This window comes from Ovis canadensis, chromosome 15, assembly GCF_042477335.2.
Source record: "Ovis canadensis isolate MfBH-ARS-UI-01 breed Bighorn chromosome 15, ARS-UI_OviCan_v2, whole genome shotgun sequence".
Taxonomy (NCBI): Eukaryota; Metazoa; Chordata; class Mammalia; order Artiodactyla; family Bovidae; genus Ovis; species Ovis canadensis.
The window spans coordinates 66,018,021-66,037,809 of record NC_091259.1 but is presented as its reverse complement, the minus strand read 5'-3'; the positions used below and the strand labels follow the sequence as shown (position 1 = coordinate 66,037,809).

Genomic DNA, 19,789 nt, shown 5'->3' with positions numbered 1-19,789 from the left:
TTACCCACTCCCGTATTCTTGCCTGAAGAATTCCACGGACAGAGGAGCCTGGCAGGCTACAGTCCATGGGGTCACAAAGAGTTGGACACGACTGACAGACTTTCACTTCAGTTCATATCTTTTAAAAAATTACCAAAAGAAAAGGGAAATCATTAAAAGGAAAGAATAAAAAAATACTAGGTTAAAAAAAACAGTGCTTATCCTGGTCTATTCATATTCTAATGTTTTAGCAGCAAAGGTTAGTCAGCCAATAGAGTGGTATAGCTAACAGATACACTAAACTGATGCTTGCAATTATCAAGATTACACTATAAAATGTCACAAAGAAATAGGGCAATGAGAATTAAACTTACTAACAGAACACAAATCGTGATATGAATCATGAGATTAAAAACAAACAAACAAAAAACTGGGACTGAGTGAAGCAATACCCCAGAGGAGAAGAGAAAATACTAGTGATGGAATAGGTACAGCAGGGCCTCAGTGCCTTTGTTATTGCTTAGTTTCTCTGTCTTGAGAATGCTTCTCCTAGAATTGTCACTTGGCTGCTTATTCTTTTAGATTCGTGTAAAGGCTACTTCTTCAGGGAAACCTTCCTAAAACCCCTAACCAGGCTAGGGCCCCCTACTGTACTCTCTGTAAGCCTTGTGTGTATTAAGTTGCTTCAGTCTTTGCGACCCTATGGACTTGAGTCTTCTTGGCTCCTCTGCCATGGGATTCTCCAGGCAAGAATCCTGGAGTAGCTCCCCATGCCATCCTCCAGAGGATCTTCCCGACTCAGGGATCAAACCTGCAACTCTTAAGTCTCCTGCATTGGCAGACAGGTTCTTTACCACTACCACCAACTGCAAACTTTGTACAATTATACTAAATCATGTAAGTTAATACTAACCCTATGTGTTTTCTTTATAACACTTATACAAATTATAATTATCTGTTTATTTGCATGATTATTTGCTTAATACCTGATTCTCTCTCTGAGGCCTAGAAAGATTAAACAACTTGGCAAAGTTATGCAACTGTTAAATAGCAAAACCCAGGCTTGAATGTAGTTCTGTCTGATTCGAAAGCCTATATTCTCCAGTCATGCCACACTGTTACGAGGAAGTTAAAAGATGAACAAGCTGCTATAGTAGTTTAAATCAAAGACCAAGTTGGGAGATCAAGGATGGAATCATGAGAAATATAAAGTATCATTAAGTTGGGCTTTAATGGTGGACAGGTTTTCAACCAGTAGAGATGGAAGAAGAACTTTTTATTTTTTGGAGAAAAAAACCATGTTTGGAGGAAAAAGGACAGAACATTTAGGCAGGAATACAGAGGATAATGAGAGAGGTGTGAAAAGAATGTTCTGGACCACAGAATGGACACAAATATATCAAGTATGGGAGTCTGGGATTAAACATGTGAGCAAAGGACAGCCACTGAAAGTTTTTAAACAAGTAAATGACATGGTTAGTAAAGCTGTGATGTCTTAGGGGGTTGACTGGATGTTAAAGAATGGTACAAAGTCCACTCAAATGAACTTAAGATAAAAAAACAATTATTAAAAGGAAATGTATGAATCACAGGGGGCTTCCTTGGTGCCTCAGACAGTAAAGTGTCTGCCTGCAGAGTGGGAGACCCGAGTTCAATTTCTGGGTTGGGAAGATCCCCTGGAGAAGGAAATGGCAACCCACTCCAGTACTCTTGCCTGGAAAATTTCATGCACTAAGGAGTCTGGTAGGCTACAGTCCATGCGGTCGCAAAGAGTTGGACACAACTGAGTGACTTCACACTCACTCACTCATACTCATGAATCACAGGAAGTCAATTGTAGGGAGTAACAGTAGACCTTAAAAGAACTGAAAAGCTAACAGACAAGCATTCTTTTCACATGTTTGTACATGGATTTGTGTGTGTATATCTCTGAAACATCTCCATTTTCTGGATGTCTATTATTTCGGTAAACTAATTTTCTTCACTCTGTTCTTGATTCCCAATTCTCCTAATTACGGCTTTCACCTTGTTCTTGATTGAAAAAGAGGCAAACCTGGCCCTAATTCTTCATTCCCAATACCATATAATAATTATAGATTCTGGTCTTCATGGTTCAAAATTTGAGAGATGTATCTAATTTACATGACTTTATAATCAGTTGCTTCAAGGGTAACCTGATATAATGAACATGGCTACATAGGTTTTACCCTTTCCTTATCAGGTATTGGGAGTTGGTAGGGACCTATGCAATTGCAAGGAAAGAGGATGTATGCTGGATGGATACTCCAAAATATGTGTATGATGGAGCTGAGTGAGGAAAATGAATGCTGGTAGATCTTTAAGGAGGTTATTGTAATAATCTAACAGGGATAAACAGTGGTCCTGATAGGTATGGAAAAGGAGGGGAGTCAATCATCAGTGAGGATCAGGACAGAATTTAAAAACTGATCAAATTGAGGGGAGGTAACTTGGAAATAATTCAAAGATGTTTCTGAAGTTTGCACACTGTGGGCTAGGAAAATGTCTGTTATAGTTTCATAAAACATTAGGGATTGTGGGGGAGGTCTAATACACCCATCTTTTGTAAGAAAATAAAACAGACAAGAGTGAAAATTGACTTGTCTTGAATAGCAGCCAATTAGTGACAGAGTAAGGAATTAAGAATCAGGAAAATGAGATTTGGGCAGTAGGTGGTAATAAAAATTGGACCTTGGTGGAGTGGGGTGGTATCCCAAGATTCCCAAGGAAATGGATAAAAACAATATTCCATGTGAAGAGTTAAAGATGCAAAATGAAAGATTCCTAGGTTAGTGAAGTAAAGATGAAAGAGTAAGAAAATTGGGCCCAGAATGACAAAAGATGAAGTAGAAGCGGGTCAGGACTAAGGAAGGCTAGCCACAGTTAGCTAGGTATAGAACTTGAAAGAAATCAAATTAGCCAGGAACCAAGAACAGTTTGGCTCAGTACATAAAGTAATGCAGGAGACTGCCTGCAATGGGCTGGGAAGATCCTCTGGAGAAGGAAATGGCAACCCACTCCAGTATTCTTGCCTAGGAAATCCCATAGACAGATGGGATTTAGTCTGCCTATATACAGTCTGGCTGGCAGGCTACAGTCCATGGAATCACAAGAGTTGGATATGACTTAGACATGACTTAATTTTCACTTGCAAAAGTATAGAGTATAAAACAGTAAGAAATGGAATAATGATGTAAAAGAATGCATTTCCCTTCTCTTATACCATAGAAGCAGTCTGAAATTCTGCCATAATCAGGAAAAACATGAGGACTTGGTTATTCTAAATTAAGAATCTGACTTAATTCAAGGTCACATTTAAGATAGAAGATCTCAAGATAATGAAGAATTCCAGGGATTGTAATTGTGCTGGGTCCTGGGACAGGACCATGAGTTACCCATTTTCTATTCCTCACAGCTCCCTGAAATCTTACTTGCTTCATTTATTTGTTCATTGATTTTTTTAAAAAAATTTCTGTTATTAATAAGTTTCTACTGTGTGACAGGGTCTTTTCTATAAATAGTCATCACTCTCCCTCTAAAAGGTTCAATTCAAAGGTCTCTTTGTCTATAACTCTATTCAAACCCTCTCCTCAATAACTTAGACCTTCTCAGCACATTAAAATCAGTTGCTCCCTTCTCTGTATTTCCATACCTTTTTGTTTTTGACTCTGTTATCCATATCATTTACTATAGGGTGACAGAGTGAGTTGCTTATATGACTATTTCCTATATGAGTATATGAGATCCTGGAAGATTGAGCTGTCAGTGTTCTCCACTGAAAATTCATGCTGGCCCTATCATAAGAAAGGGATTTGGAGTAGTGTTGTACATAAGAGTACAGGGTCCAGAGTGAAATTGTCTGTATGCCTGTGCTCAGCCACGTCTGACTCTTAGTGACCTGATAGACTGTAGCCCACCAGGCTCCTTTCTCCATGGGATGGTTTTAGGCAAGAATACTGGAGTGGTTTGCCATTTCTTCCTCCAGAGAATCTTCCCAACCCAGGGATAGAACCTTCATCTTTTTACATCTCTTGCACTGGCTGATGGGTTCTTTACTGCTAGAGCTACCTGGGAAGCCCCCAGAGAGAGATTACTAGCTTTCAATTCCAGCTCCACTTAACAAGAGACAAGCTATCTAGCCTCTTTGTACAAGTTTTTAGTTCCTTATCTGTAAAATGGGGATAAAAATAGTACTTGCTTTATGGGTAGTCATGAGGACTGAGTTAATAATTGAAAATAAGTTAGGAGAGTGCCAAGTATTAGTTCAAAAAGTGTTAGCCAGCATTATTATTGGAGAAGGCAATGGCACCCCACTCCAGTACTCTTGCCTGGAGAATCCCATGGACGGAGGAGCCTGGTAGGCTGCAGTCCATGGGGTCGCAAAGAGTCGGACACGACTGAGTGACTTCACTTTCATGCATTGGAGAAGGAAATGGCAACCCACACAAGTGTTCTTGCCTGGAGGATCCCAGGGATGGCGGAGCCTGGTGGGCTGCCGTCTGTGGGGTAGCACAGAGTCGGGCAAGACTGAAGTGACTTAGCAGCAGCAGCAGCACCAGCAGCAGCATTATTACATTAGGATTAGGTCACAGTCACTTGGGATTAGCATTTCCTACATCCTATTTGGTACTTCAAACTGAGCATAACCAGATTTTTTAGAAGGAAAATTTTCAGGTTTCCCTTTCTTTCCCCACCCCCCCACATTTCATTTCATTCTCTTCTGAGTTGACCTTCTTGTACAGAATGTCTCTGGGAAAGATTACTTATTAAAATAAGAATAAGTTTACTTATGAAATGTCATTTGATAATTTAGTTGGCATGAAGTTACCATACCAATACACACAGGGTATAACAGATTGAACTCAAGAAATTTAAAATGACAGGAGAATAAATGCATTATCATAGGCAGTAGCAAAGACAACTATGACTCATTGGCAAACCATCCAAATTCGACTATAGGTTTAACCATACCATTTTTTACTAGCATCATAATTGAACTCTTGGACATCTTTGTTTATTTCTTATTATGGCAACATTACTAAAAAGAGTGCTTTTTGGGAAAGAAGGAGGAAGCAACACATAGGCTATTAAAACAATAAAGGAATGGCAAACCAGTTTGATTAGCTTCATCAGGAAACAGTTTATGTTCCACTAAAATTTGATGGCAATGCCTTTCTTACTGAATGCTTTATTTATTTTTTACTTTTAAAAATTCTCTCTGAATCAACAAAATTTTGCTGGGAAAAGGGAGTGATTTCAAAGGCAAGTTGAGGCCTAAGCCACCAATGCTACTGTGGAAAGATACACCTTACATGTACCAATGAAGAAAAGAATGACTATTCTTTATAAAACTCATGTACCCTCTCAAGTAACCTCTAAAGAAAAAACAGCTTGGAATCACACTGTGATTTGCCTGTGGACAGGAATTCCAGGGTAGAAGACCACACTCAGGGTTCTACCTAGTGCACTTATTTGCTCTTTGGATCATCCAAGTAGTGGACAAAGAGAATAAAATGCTTAAAAGTGTATTTACACTTTAAAATTCACAGTGAGGTGAAGTGAAGTGAAGTTGCTCAGTCATGTCCGACTCTTTGTGACCCCATGGACTGTAGCCTACAAAGCTCCTCTGTCCATGGAATTTTCCAGGCAAGAGTACTGGAGTGGGTTGCCATTTCCTTCTCCAGAGGATCTTCCCGACCCAGGGATCAAACCCGGGTCTCCAACATTGCAGGCAGATGCTTTGCCGTCTGAACGACAGAGAACTTTCCAAATATGATCTTCTTTATTGGTCATATTAGGAATTAGCTATCCCTCTCTTCCAGATGAGAAAATAAGTATCAGACAAGATAAGTGACTTATTTAAGTTCACAAATCTATTAAGCTGCAGAAACAGAAATAGAACTTGAGTCTCACCTATTCCTAAAGCTGCTTTAACTGATACTGAGGACTTCGATGTTTAGGTTCCCTGCTCTTCAACATGAAGGGCAGAATACAATTGATTCTCAGTAATAGCTAACAATTTATAATTGTTTTTCCTGAATTTTTATTTTACTTTGGCTGAGAATGTACACCTCTTTTTATTGATTTATTTGTTCAGTAAGCCATCATTAAGCTCTGGCCATGTAACCAGTACATGAGTCAGAATAAAGGTTATATCAAAGTGTTAGCCAGGGAATAATGTCTATATGTTTAATCAACAAGGATTAGACATATCTAAGAAGCTTCTTCCCACCCCTCTTTTCCCATTGAAAAATTGATAGTATAAGCCTTCTGTCAATGTTTGATAATCAGTGTATTAATTATATATTTTGTGAATTTGAATCCAAATCCCAATGACCTGAAAAGGGATCAGTATATTTCTCTGATTTTTGCATGAGCTTGGAAACTCCAAGTGAATTTCAATATTCATTAAAGTAAAATATGATTAATAGGATTAACATTTGCTAAACAAAAATAAAGATGATCATCATCATAAATATTATTCACTTTCACCATAAATATTATTTACTTCCATTTCAAGATGAGAAAGATGCAGCGTAGAACTGTTCAAGTTTACACAGAAAGCAAGTTGTAGAACCAGGACTTTAACTAAGATCTTTACATTAAACTAAATTTAATAGTTAAGATTAAATGGTCATTTTTCCCCCTTTGATGTATCCAGAGAATTGAAAGAGAAATGGAATAAAGAATAGCCCTGTATGAAATATGAGCAGTTTATTGAGGAAAATAATCAGACTTTTTTTTTATTCAGAGATATCCAGAGCCAAAACCATTTTTAAGCCTACACAAATCGAATATACATTAATTCTGCAAAATCTAGGCCATGGCCATTTTGTCAAAATTAAATGCATAAATCTTTTTCCTGAAGAGCTTGAGTAATTTTATATGTACCATTTCTCATCTTTAAAGATTCTTAATTAGTAAAAATATTGTATGAGTATTTTTTTTCAGAGTATCCTAAAATTATAAGGGAGGGCAATGTGTATTTTCTAATTTACCTGAGTATTTTAGTATTAATGTTAGACCGTTTTGGTATGGGAGATTCACTGTTTCCATTTCAACATATAATGCACATAAAATTTTTTGAGATATGCTAAATTCTTTATTCAAACTAAGCCCCAAAATTTGTGTGTATTTTGCATATATGACACTTCTCAAATTAGAGCAACCACATTTCAAGAGCTCAACAGACATCTGTGACTAGTGGCATCTATATTAGACAGTATAAGTCCAGGGGAAAAGATAAATAGTAAGCAAGAGATAAGAACAGCACAAATGCTATAACAAGCTAATGCAGTGCTATGGGAGCAAAAAGGAGAGAATCTCAACTAATTTGTGTAGGACTGGAAAAAAATTCCTAAAGGAAGTGACATTTCAACTAAGCTCAAAAGGAAGAGCTGACATTAGCCACAGGAAAGGGTAGGTGTAGGGAACTTTAGTGGAGGGAACAACTGTATATGTGTTATTTATATGAAAATTCCTGGCTACGAGTTTTAAATAGTGTGTATAATCAGTGAAGTCCTTCAGGTTGTTTTTGGAATTATCTTACAAATTACTGACTTGGTAATTTACAAAGTAATTCATGGTAGTTTAAGTGTTCTGTTCCGACTGAAAGCCCCAAATCTGTCTTCTGGAACTCCCATGATTGGGAAAATACTCGAACTGTAGTTATTTGTACAATGGCACTAGGCTTTAGGTTTTAGAAATACATCTTAATCACTTGAATTATTATATAATTCCACTAAGTATATTGTGATTAGAAGAGTGGTGGTCTTTCTTGTTGTGACAGATTATTAGTTTTTTGAAAGCAAAGGAAGCAATTTAAATTCTCATCCATATATGGGTTTTACTATGTGTCAGGAACACTGGCATATTTCCCAAAGTGCTTGATAATATTGAACATATTTAGCATGAATTTATGAAGAACCAAAAAAGACATTCAAATATAATCCTGCATATTATAGCCTGATAAAATACAGGTTTGTTAAATAAAGATATTGCTTAGGAACTGTACTAGGCTGAACAATGTCACCCAGAGTTCATGTCCACCAGAACCCTGTGAATGTGACTTTATTTGGAAATAAGAACTTTGCAGAGACAATCAAGTTAAGATGAGTGTGTACTGGATTAGGGTAGGCCCTGTATCAAACATGACTGATGTCCTTATAATAAGGAATTCTGGACACAAAGGCAGATGCACAAGAACACCATGTGATGATGGTGTGGCCTATAGACTTAGCGAGGCGTATACAGATCACCAAGGACTGTTGGCAACTCCCAAAAACTAGGAACAGTCAAGGAAACATTCTTCCCAGAGCCCTGCTAAAACTTTGGTTTTGGACTTCTGCCTTCCAGAACTGTGAAAGAATAACTTTCTGTTGTTTTAAGCCATGTAGTGTGCAGTGCTTTGTTATAGCAGCAGTATGAAGCTAATACAGGAAACTTCTTGGGCTCTCCATTCCTTCCTGTATTTCCTTTATGAAGCAGCTGTCTTAAGAGACTTCTGTCTAAAGGACTTCAAGATTAATCTCTTTCTCTACTAAACAAATTGCATTCTACTTTCCAGTGTTCCATACAGTCCTGTTCCCACCAAAAGAACCACAGATCTGTTTGCTTACAGCCCAGGGCACTTACTATTGTCAATACATAATTTAATGAAATATCACATGAATGGGTGAAATATGAATACAAAAGGAAACACAGTTGCTGTTTCCATGAATACTAAGTTGGAGACTTTAGAAACTTTTCTCTTATAAAGGTAAGTCATGTACAAATGCAATCAAATTAGATGTGGGTGAGGTAATTTTTAAGACAAAAATAATGAAAATCAAGAAAATGTGCTCATTCAGATTGCGTTGGCAGTATCTTTAAATTCTTATTTCATTTTAATAAAAGCAAAATTAGAGCTTATAGAATATATGCCAGAGGTGTGGTTATGTAAGGTGTGGTTTATGTAACACACACACAAACACATATACATATATATGTTCTATAATTCTCCACTTGAATCAACTTTTTCTATGAGCCACACAATCATAACTTCAGGTTACAATAAATAAGAGTGTTACAACTATTAAGTACAAGTTTCTAATACCATGTTTTTATTCTATCCACTTATTAGCCTGTTAGTTTCATGAACATAGAAGCTTTCTGATTTGCTTTTCATTCTACCTTTGGTATTTAGTAAAATGCCTGGAATATAGCAGCTTCTCCCAAAATATTTTTTGAATAAATAAGCACAAAATAGAAAACAATTTTTTCTGTTTTTCCCTTCTCCAAAGAATTATAAAAAACATCTATTTCTGCTTTATTGACTATGCCAAAGCCTTTGACTGTGTGGATCACAATAAACTGTGGAAAATTCTGAAAGAGATGGGAATACCAGACCACCTGACCTGCCTCTTGAGAAACCTATATGCAGGTCAGGAAGCAATAGTTAGAACTGGACATGGAACAACAGACTGGTTCCAAATAGGAAAAGGAGTATGTCAAGGCAGTATATTGTCACCCTGCCTATTAAACGTCTATGCAGAGTACATCATGAGACATGCTGGGCTGGAGGAAGCATAAGCTGCAATCAAGATTGCCAGGAGAAATCTCAATAACCTCACATATGCAGATGACACCACCCTTATGGCAGAAAGTGAAGAGGAACTGAAAAGCCTCTTAATGAAAGTGAAAGAGGAGAGTGAAAAAGTTGGCTTAAAGCTCAACATTCAGAAAACGAAGATCATGGCATCCAGTCCCATCACTACATGGGAAATAGATGGGGAAACAGTGGAAGCAGTGTCAGACTTTATTATTTTGGGCTCCAAAATCACTGTAGATGGTGACTGCAGCCATGAAATTGAAAGATGCTTAATCCTTGGAAGGAAAGTTATGACCAACCTAGATAGCATATTCAAAAGCAGAGACATTACTTTGCCAACAAAGGTCCATCTAGTCAAGGCTATGGTTTTTCCAGTAGTCATGTATGGATGTGAGAGTTGGACTGTGAAGAAAGTTGAGCGCTGAAGAATTGATGCTTTTGAACTATGGTGTTGGAGAAGACTCTTGAGAGTCCCTTGGACTGCAAGGAGATCCAACCAGTCCGTTCTAAAAGAGATCAGTCCTGGGTGTTCTTTGGAAGGTATGATGCTAAAGCTGAAACTCCAGTACTTTGGCCACCTCATGTGAAGAGTTGACTCATTGGAAAAGACCCTGATGCTGGGAGGGATTGGGGGCAGGAGGAGAAAGGGACGACAGAGCATGAGATGGCTGCATGGATCACCAACTCGATGGATGTGAGTCTGAGTGAACTCCGGGTGATGGTGATGAACAGGGAGGCCTGGTGTGCTGCGATTCATGGGGTCGCAGAGTCGGACATGACTGAGCGACTGAACTAAACCGACTGAAAGAATTCTATCATCATCAATAAAGTTGTATTATATGGGCTGATTTGTGCCATAAAAATGGATTATAAAGAATTCAAGTTTTCAATGGCATTTACTAAAATGGGAATTTACCTATACATACATGAAAATTCTCATGTTTATATCATTTGTCATAGCCAAAATACACTTTTCACAACATGATTTTTCTGAAAACACTTAAATTGTTCCTGTTCTACAACTTCATATAATCTCTATCGAATACCATACTGCTCTTTTCCCAAGTTCATAGATTAGAGTTCTGAGACAGAAAAGGTAGCTTAATTTCTTAAAGGCAGATTCTCCATGGTGCCTCAAATACATGACCGTTCAAATTCTAGATTTGACTAGAATCCCTTGACTTGGTTTTTTCAATTACCAGATAAGGTTCTTTGACTGGATGATCTCTAGGATGCCCTCTAACCCTGAGTCCTCATTTTTCAGCACCGATAGTTTTGGATTTTCTTCTTAATAAAAAATAATGTGACTTCTCACTGCTTTTCTTTCCAAAATGGAAGACAGAGAACACAGCTAGTTAATGACAGAAAGGATAGGGTGGAGATAGATGTGTTAGTGCATATGGAGTAGGAAGAAGGGAAGGGACAGAAGACAGGGTGAATGTGATGTCAATCTGCTGGTATAAATGCTTTGGGGGAGAAAATCATGGAATATTTTATGCCCACATAACCCACGAGATTTTACTTACTTTACTTACTTACTTGCTACAGGAATTTCAACGGTAAGAGGGAAGGGCCTTGAGGTATATAGCAAAAAACTAAAGACTTGGTCCACTCTTCATATTTTATGATTAGTAGCTAAGTAAAACATAGTCTTATTAACTTATGTTATAGAGCAATGGCTACAGGATCTCTAAATCTTGATCTTAGTGAATTTATATTGTTTTATTCCTTAAACTATGGATAATATTAAGATAGAGGCAACTAAAACTAGGTTCTTTCTACAAGCTACGTAAGTATTCTCTTTTTTCCTTCTTTAGCTACTTAAAGTAACTTACTAAGAACTTTTGAAACAAATCTTATTACCTTTGGTAAATGAAAATGATGTAGGATTTCAGATGGTCCAACAAGATGAAGAATTTACCACTGGAATTCTGTTAAATAACTGCAGGAGTTGTATTTTTGCCTTAGAAAACTTTCATCATGGAACACAGCTGTGAAACAACTTTGGCTTCAAACAGAAAGGCTATAATAAAGCACCTCCTAGCTAGACTTAAGTTCAAGAGGTTTATAGTGGCGAAGAGCAGAAAAGATGAAATGTTTCAATAACCCCCTCAGGCTGATTTAGTTAGCATTCACAAAGTGGAATAACCTATACATCACATACTCTTTGTTAGCTGGTTGTTTAGAATAGATGTATGAGTCACTGGATTTTATTTTAGCAGTTGGGAGATGCAATTCTCCTTTTGCCCAAAATATTAAAATGCAGAAATGTGAAACTAAGAGAGGTAATGTCAGATCTTATACAGGATGCTTATCAACTACTGTGATGGATCGAGAAATTCTTCTGCTCCTGTCATTCCACATTTCACCTTGGTAGGCACAAATGATAAATCACCTCACGCAAAAAACAAAAAATTCTATTATTAAACTAATCAGCAAACTACAGTATATTTTTAAAAATTGTTTGTGGGAGAGAGGTGTTGGAGGGTAGAGGCTTATAAAACCAAAAAAAGCTGGCATAAGAGAAGGATAGGCAAGATTCTACCCTGCATGATTTCAAGTACAGATAAATCCCTCTGGGACTTCAGGGGATTTATACATACACACACATACACACATATATGTATATATATTTTTTCTTCTCTCAGACACTGTTTAGAATTAACGAGGGTACCTGCAACAATGCTGGCAAGCTGCTGGGTTCTAGTGATGGGGTAGAGGGCGCGTGCCTGAACAATTGCTGAAGCGATTTTCTTGGCGTGCTTCTCCTCTCCGTATGCTCTCAGGATGGACGCAAGTGCCTGTTGATCTAACGCGTTCACAACATCAGCTGCGGTGGGCATATCAGGGTACCTACGCACAAGAAGGGTCAGTTAGTTCACTGATGTCAGTTGTCATTGATAAGAGGTAAAACTTCACAGAACTGAGATCAAGTCAGGCATACACACATAGTCTAAGAAGGCTTCTGAAGTGTTTAAAGTCACAGACTGAAATCTTACACAAATGAAACAGATTTTTCATTTCAAATACCCATGATTATGGAAGTGGGACTGTGTAGGACATTCAATAAGGTCCAGGGCAGCAGAAAGTTAAAATACTTTATTAGCCTTTGGTTCAGAAAGAAGTTATTATTGCTTATGAAGATTTCTCCTAAACTAAAATAATGGAAAATATTTTAGATTTAGTTTGTTCAAATTTAAATTACTGCTTGAATTTTTTATTTCAGTACAGAAGATACAAGACTTACTGACTGATATTAAATGAGTCTGTATCTCAGGAACTTAACTAAACCTAAGGATGTAAAGTAACCTACTACTTATAAGAGGGTACAAATTAAATTGAGAAAGTCTAAATAAGAAGATGCTGCTGGTCAGTTTCCCTCACAAAAACCAGAATGACCCTAACAGTAATACCATATATTACTTCAAAATGTTAACAATAGTGGCCTACACACTCATGACAAAAGTCACCATGGGGTAAAATCTGATAGTTAAACAACACTAAACAGGCCTATATGGTAATTTCAGGTGGAGGAGATGAAGCAATTTGACCTCTGGTCAAATAGAATAAATTATAGTAACAAGAAATAATATTCACTTTGTCAGGTCATTCCAATATACTTTACTTTAGGGAAATGGGTCAGGAATGATAATTGTCAGCTGAGATCTTAATTATTAGAAAGACAGCTTTGCTGATAGTACAGTTCTTGCTCCTGTAGTTATTGTGTTGGATTGGTTGTTGGTACCATACTATAATAACTTTAAATAATGAAGATCAGGTAGTTTTAAGACCTGTTAATCACAGTGGGATTGTCAACAAATACCTGCATCCATAAATATAACACTGCAAAAAACAAAAACAAAAAAAACACCAAAACAACACTGAGCCTTGCTAACACACCTAGTGCCTCTAGGAAAAAACTTTTATTGTTGTCCTTGGCTTGTCCCCTATATCGCCATGACCTCCATCTCTCTCTCTCCTTCTCTGTGCGCACATGTGTGTAACCGTGTTTCCCAGACCCTATTCTTTTTTTCTGGCTGCCATGGTACCCCCAGATCAATGAACGTCCTGTAAGGTGGCCTATTTCCATCCAACATGCTTTGCTCCTTCAATAATGGCTTTAAGGATAAATATTTAGTCTGTAGAGTCACATCAACCTTGATTAGAATCACAACTGTGCTACTCATATTATGTATTTGAACCTACTGGGGGCTCAATTCAAACCTGTAAAATGAAAGTAACAATGCTTATCTCACAGAATTGTTCAGAAAACTAAAGGTTCATGCACTTAAGAAATAGACAGCATAGTGCCTGGCACAGAGAAACTCAATGAATGTCACTGTCCTTTCAGTTCAGTTCAGTTGCTCAGTGGTGTCCGAACCTTTGTGACCCCATGAACTGCAGCACGTCAGGCCTCCCTGTCCATCACCAACTTCCAGAGTTTACTCAAACTCATGTCTATCGAGTCAGTGATGCCATCCAGCCATCTCATCCTCCGTCATCTCCTTCTCCTCCTGCCCTCAATCCCTCCCAGCATCAGAGTCTTTTCCAGTGAGTCAACTCTTCGCATGAGGTGGCCAAAGTACTGGAGTTTCAGCTTTAGCATCATTCCTTCCAAAGAAATCCCAGGACTAATCTCCTTTAGAATGGACTGGTTGGATCTCCTTGCAGTCCAAGGGACTCTCAAGAGTCTTCTCCAACACCACAGTTCAAAGCATCAATACTTTGGCGCTCAGCTTTCTTCACAGTCCAACTCTCACATCCATGTGTGACCACTGGAAAAACCACAGCCTTGACTAGATGGAACTTTGTTGGCAAAGTAAGGTCTCTGCTTTTGAATATGCTATCTAGGTTGGTCATAACTTTCCTTCCAAGGAGCAAGCCTCTTTTAATTTCATGGCTGCAATCACCATCTGCAGTGATTTTGGAGCCCAAAAAAATAAAGTCTGACACTGTTTCCTCTGTTTCCCCATCTATTTGCCATGAAGTGATGGGACCAGATGCCATGATCTTAGTTTTCTGAATGTTGAGCTTTAAGCCAACTTTTTCACTCTCCACTTCACTTTCATTAAGAGGCTTTTCAGTTCCTCTTCACTTTCTGCCATAAGGGTGATGTCATCTGCATATCTGAGGTTATTGATATTTCTCCCAGAAATCTTGATTCCAGCTTGTGCTTCTTCCAGCCGAGCATGTCTCATGATGTACTCTGCATAGAAGTTAAATAGGGAGGGTGACAATACACAGCCTTCATGTACTCCTTTTCCTATTTGGAACCAGTCTGTTGTTCCATGTCTAGTTCTAACTATTGCTTCCTGACCTGCATATAGGTTTCTCAAGAGGCAGGTCAGGTGGTCTGGTATTCCCATCTCTTTCAGAATTTTCCAGAGTTTATTGTGATTCACACAGTCAAAGGCTTTGGCATAGTCAATAAAGAAGAAATAGATGTTTTTCTGGAACTCTCTTGCTTTTTTCGATGATCCAGCGGATGTTGGCCATTTGATCTCTGGTTCCTCTGCCTTTTCTAAAACCAGCTTGAACATCTGGAAGTTCATGGTTCACATATTGCTGAAGCCTGGCTTGGAGAATTTTGAGCATTACTTTACTAGCGTGTGAGATGAGTGCAATTGTGTGGTAGTTTGAGCATTCTTTGGCATTGCCTTTGTTTGGGATTGGAATGAAAACTGACCTTTTCCAGTCCTGTGGCCACTGCTGAGTTTTCCAAATTTGCTGGCATATTGAGTGCAGCACTGTCCTTTAGAGATTTTCTATTCCTAGATTTTCCAAACGTCATTCTTGGCCCAACCAAAAAATTCCTGTTAGATTTTTACCTAGCTATTAATTCAACTGCCCAAACCACCAAGTGTCAGAATGAATCTTCTTAGTGATGATAAATTTAGACTCACAGGGTATATCCAGTTCTACCATAGAACATATGTTCAGTTCTACCAGCAGAATCCTACGATTAGTATGGATGTACCTAGTAGTTTGTTTTTTTTTCTTTAACCTTCTATTTTTGAATTAAAAAATTAAAAGAGCATTTTGCTCAAATATGGTTCAGTAATTTTATTTTACTGTCATGATAACACTGAATAGCAGTGTAGAAGTTTCCATAGGTAAATGGGGCAAAAGGGACAATATTCTGGAAAACTGACAGGGTGCTAGGAGGTTTCAGATGTTGTGCTGTGTAGTCACTCTGTCCAACTCTTTTGAAACCCTACGGACTGTAGCCCGCCAGGCTCCTCTGTCCATGGAATTTCCTAGCAAGAATAGTGGAGTGGGTTGCCATTTCCCCCAGGGGATCTTGCCAACCCAAGGATCAAAGTGAAAGATTGTTGCTAGGAGCCGTGAGTGACGCCAGGATTCTTGGCCTCTGGAGGAGAGGAATTCAATCAGGGGCCAGTGAAGAGGCTTGATTGTTCAGAGCTTTTGTGTAATAAAGTGTTATTAAAGTATAAAAGACACAGAGAAAGCTTCTGACAAACACATCAGAAGGGGACAGAAACAGCGCCCCCTTCCCAGTTTACAGCAAGAAGTGATATACCTATTCAGTTCAGTTCAGTTCAGTTGCTCGGTCGTGTCCGACTCTTTGCAACCCCATGAATCACAGCACGCCAGGCCTCCCTGTCCATCACCAACTCCCGGAGTTCACTCAAACTCATGTGCATCGAGTCAGTGGTGCCATCCAACCATCTCATCCTCTGTCGTCCCCTTCTCCTCCTACCCCCAATCCCTCCCAGCATCAGGGTCTTTTCCAATGAGTCAACTCTTCGCATGAGGTGGCCAAAGTATTGGAGTTTCAGCTTCAGTATCAGTCCTTCCAATGAACAACCAGGACTGATCTCCTTTAGGATGGACTGGTTGGATCTCCCTGCAGTCCAAGGGACTCTTAAGAGTCTTCTCCAACACCACAGATATTAGCAAGCTGCTAATTGGAGAAAGGAAATGCCTCAAAACTGAGAGTGGCACCAGGCCCCTCACCCACAACATGCATTTTGAGATAGCACTGGCACAAGGTGAGTCATCCTGGCCCTTAAAACAACTGACATGAATCTTGAAGAAAGGCAGATTTCCAAGCAAATACACAGTTCATTACATAGCTTAAGAAAAATCTTTCCATAAGAAAAACGCATTGGTTACCTCAAGGTTTGAGAAAAGTTAAGTTCAGGTGGAACCAGGTAGTGGCAACACAGAAGTTTAAAAGAAACCTTTAAGTTTTGTATAGAGAAGGGGGAAACGATGTCTGACACTTGTAGTTTGTTTCCTCCTGCTGCTTGAGAGAGAGAGAAAGAAAACGTGCAGTCTATGACACTCGCAGCCTATTTCTTCCACCTGGGGAGCCTAGCCATCCTGCCTGTAAGCCTCGCAAAACCTGCGTCTTCTGCATTGCAGGTGCATCCTTTACTGTTGAGAACAGGCATTCAAATAGTAGAGAAGCTAAGATACAAAATCTTTCCCTCCAAATTCAAAGTTACGAGATCTTGTCATTCCTCCTGAGATCACCTGCTTACAAATTACCACACTTAGGAGAGAAAGAAAATAGTAATGTAAGTAGCAATCTATTCATTACCTTACAGTGAAGAATCCAACTGACAGCAGAGCTAGACCCACAAGTCCTTGTAGCTCAGAACTTCTTTCTTCTATATAAAAACTTATTATAATCTGAAAGCTATTGCTGAATTTGGGACAGTACAGAATAAACTATGCTATAACATTTCAGTGTTAAATAGCAACAGGTTAGGAAAGCCTCTTGTATCCATCTTCAGCGAAGGGAAATATCAGCTTTGCTTTTGGATTTGACTGGCCAGATTTATTGGCTTGGACTCCCTCTTCCCATAATACCACTTAGATTAGCATTAAACATATTTTCATCTCTAACTTTCCTTTTTCTATGAAGCCATGTGAACCAATTTCTCCTTTCTGAATGCCATGTAATTCCTTCAGATCTGTTAACATATCTGAGTAGTCTATGCTATCTACCTGGAAGCCATCCTGCTTTTCAAGATATACTGGCTCAATACTATTCTTATCTATTACATATCGACTTAGAGTTTAATTCTCAAGGGCTTGTTTTCATGTTCTTAGGGAAGAACCTCAGAAACTCTTGATTCACAGACTACAGTTGGATGATGATTTTACACTAACAATATGGGGATTTACTACTACTAACTCAAATCTTTGTTCACTGTATTTTAGAAGGCATTCTTAGCAAGACACAGGAACAGCAGAAATTTGCTTGACATTTTATTACCTCTGCCCAACAACCTCAATCTCCAAACATGAGAAGATATTTGACCTTTACTATTAGTCACTGGTCTTTAAAGGATTTTTATTATTTTGTTTTATGATCACATTCTTCATTCCATGAACACCAATTTGTGCAAAAGAGGGTATAAGGTGCAGAACAAAAAGGTTCCAACAAGTATGGGTCACACTCTAAGTTAGCAGGTCATAGCAAAACATGGGCAACAGTCTATGTAGTCTATGTGTGAATAATTTCCACGAGATGAAGAAGTCTGTGGGGGGCAAAAGTCAAAGTCAACTCAATATTACATTGTTGACTTAAATTGGACATTAAACTTCTCATATATAGGTCCTTCTGACAGACTGGAAAAAATGCTGAAAAATCTATGTTTCAGTACAAATGTTTGTGCAGGTCTAGGACTGCAGATTAGTAACTCAATAGTTTATAAATCTAGATATGAGAAAGTCTAATGTTCTTTTTAGAAAGTAAGCTTCCCAAATATATGGACCATGATACATAATTTGGTGGTGGGGTTGCATAAAATGAGAAAAAAAAAAATGTTTAAGCCTTGTTTTGTAGATGCAGGCTATTCAGTTCCTGGGCCAGAGTTGGGCATAGAGACAAGTGCTAATCTAAGCTTTTATAATTATTTAGATTTAAAAGAAGTTATCCCATGCTTTCCTAGAATGTGACCCTCTTTGTGGTTATTTAGTATATATTACCTGTTTAAATGATGGAAAACAAATGTAATTCCAAGGTGGTGAGGAATGAAGAAGAAATGGAAAGCTGTCTTACACATAGCACTATGTCTGATTCAGTACCATATATTTTAGATTCTCCAGAGAAGGTTGAAATCTTTGTGACTGTACAAGAAACTGGACAAAACACACAATTGCTGACCTCTGGAATCTTGCCTTTTATGCAGTATTCAAAAGAATATGGATTAAGTATAGTCCCTTTTACTTTTCACAAAAGGAATAGTTGGGTCTGCACCAAAATGCAACCATTGTTTCTAAATCAGATTTATCAATATTAGAAGCCTAAAAGATCATATTGTATCTGTAAAAAAGAAAATCAATACAAAAGTTATCCTCTTCACTATTTTGTCTAAAGACAGCAATGATTTTTCTTTTAGAATCCCAAATCTAGTGAAAGACTGAAGACTATAATGAGTAGCAAACAAAACTGATTTATTATGTATGGATGGTGTTAGGTGTGGGCGTGTAATGGGAATTCTACAGTCTTAAAAGGAAATTAAATTCAGAATGTTTTTTGAGAAATTGATTTTTTACTGTGAGGAGAAAAATGCTTTATCAATACTCACCTGTCACCATCCATTCTCATGTCCAAGGGGCCATCCTTCCGAAGGGAAAAACCTCTTTCAGGGGTATCAAGTTGCATGGAGGAACACCCAAGATCCAAAAGAACTCCATCCAAAGTCCCTGGCTGTACTCCAGCTTTCATTAGTAAGGCTTCTGCCTGGCTGAACTGGCCTAGGATGGCTCGGATCTGTTTACTGGGAATAAGACCAGGAGATGGAAAAAACACTTCTGTTATATTAAAGTCTTTCTTAAGGCCCAGGATCAATGAAAAGGTGCACACTCTATTATTAGCTTATTAAACCAATATATATTTACTAACTGCCAGTCACATGCTCTGCACTATATAAAGACATTTGGATAAGGAAATTGTATCTTTGGTTTCAACATCAGAGGTGGGTTAACATAAATTTATTCCTGCTAATGAACACAATTTATTTACACCTGTGTGAAGATATAGAAGTTAATGAATTAGAAAAATTCCCTTGTCAGACCAGTCCTTTTATTTTTTTCGTAAAAAAAAAGAAAAAAAAGGTTCTTAAACCTATGGGCTGGGAAACATATGCCATTCCATCAAAGGAACAAACCCTTGTGCAGTGTTTATGGAAGTGGAAACTGGTACAGGGACTATGGAAAACAGTA

The 19,789-nt window shown here is 38.1% G+C and overlaps 1 protein-coding gene across 5 annotated transcripts in view; it reads right to left on the bottom strand.

Annotated features, from left to right (window-relative positions):
- Positions 1-19,789, bottom strand: part of METTL15 (methyltransferase 15, mitochondrial 12S rRNA N4-cytidine) — a 248,559-nt gene that overhangs the window by 47,946 nt on the left and 180,824 nt on the right. For all 5 annotated transcript variants that reach the window (XM_069552954.1, XM_069552955.1, XM_069552958.1 and 2 more), the window contains 2 exons: positions 19,153-19,344; positions 12,261-12,439 (listed from right to left, as the gene is read on the bottom strand). In XM_069552954.1, the coding sequence (XP_069409055.1) occupies positions 12,261-12,439; positions 19,153-19,344 (371 nt within the window). The remainder of the gene's footprint in view (positions 1-12,260; positions 12,440-19,152; positions 19,345-19,789) is intronic.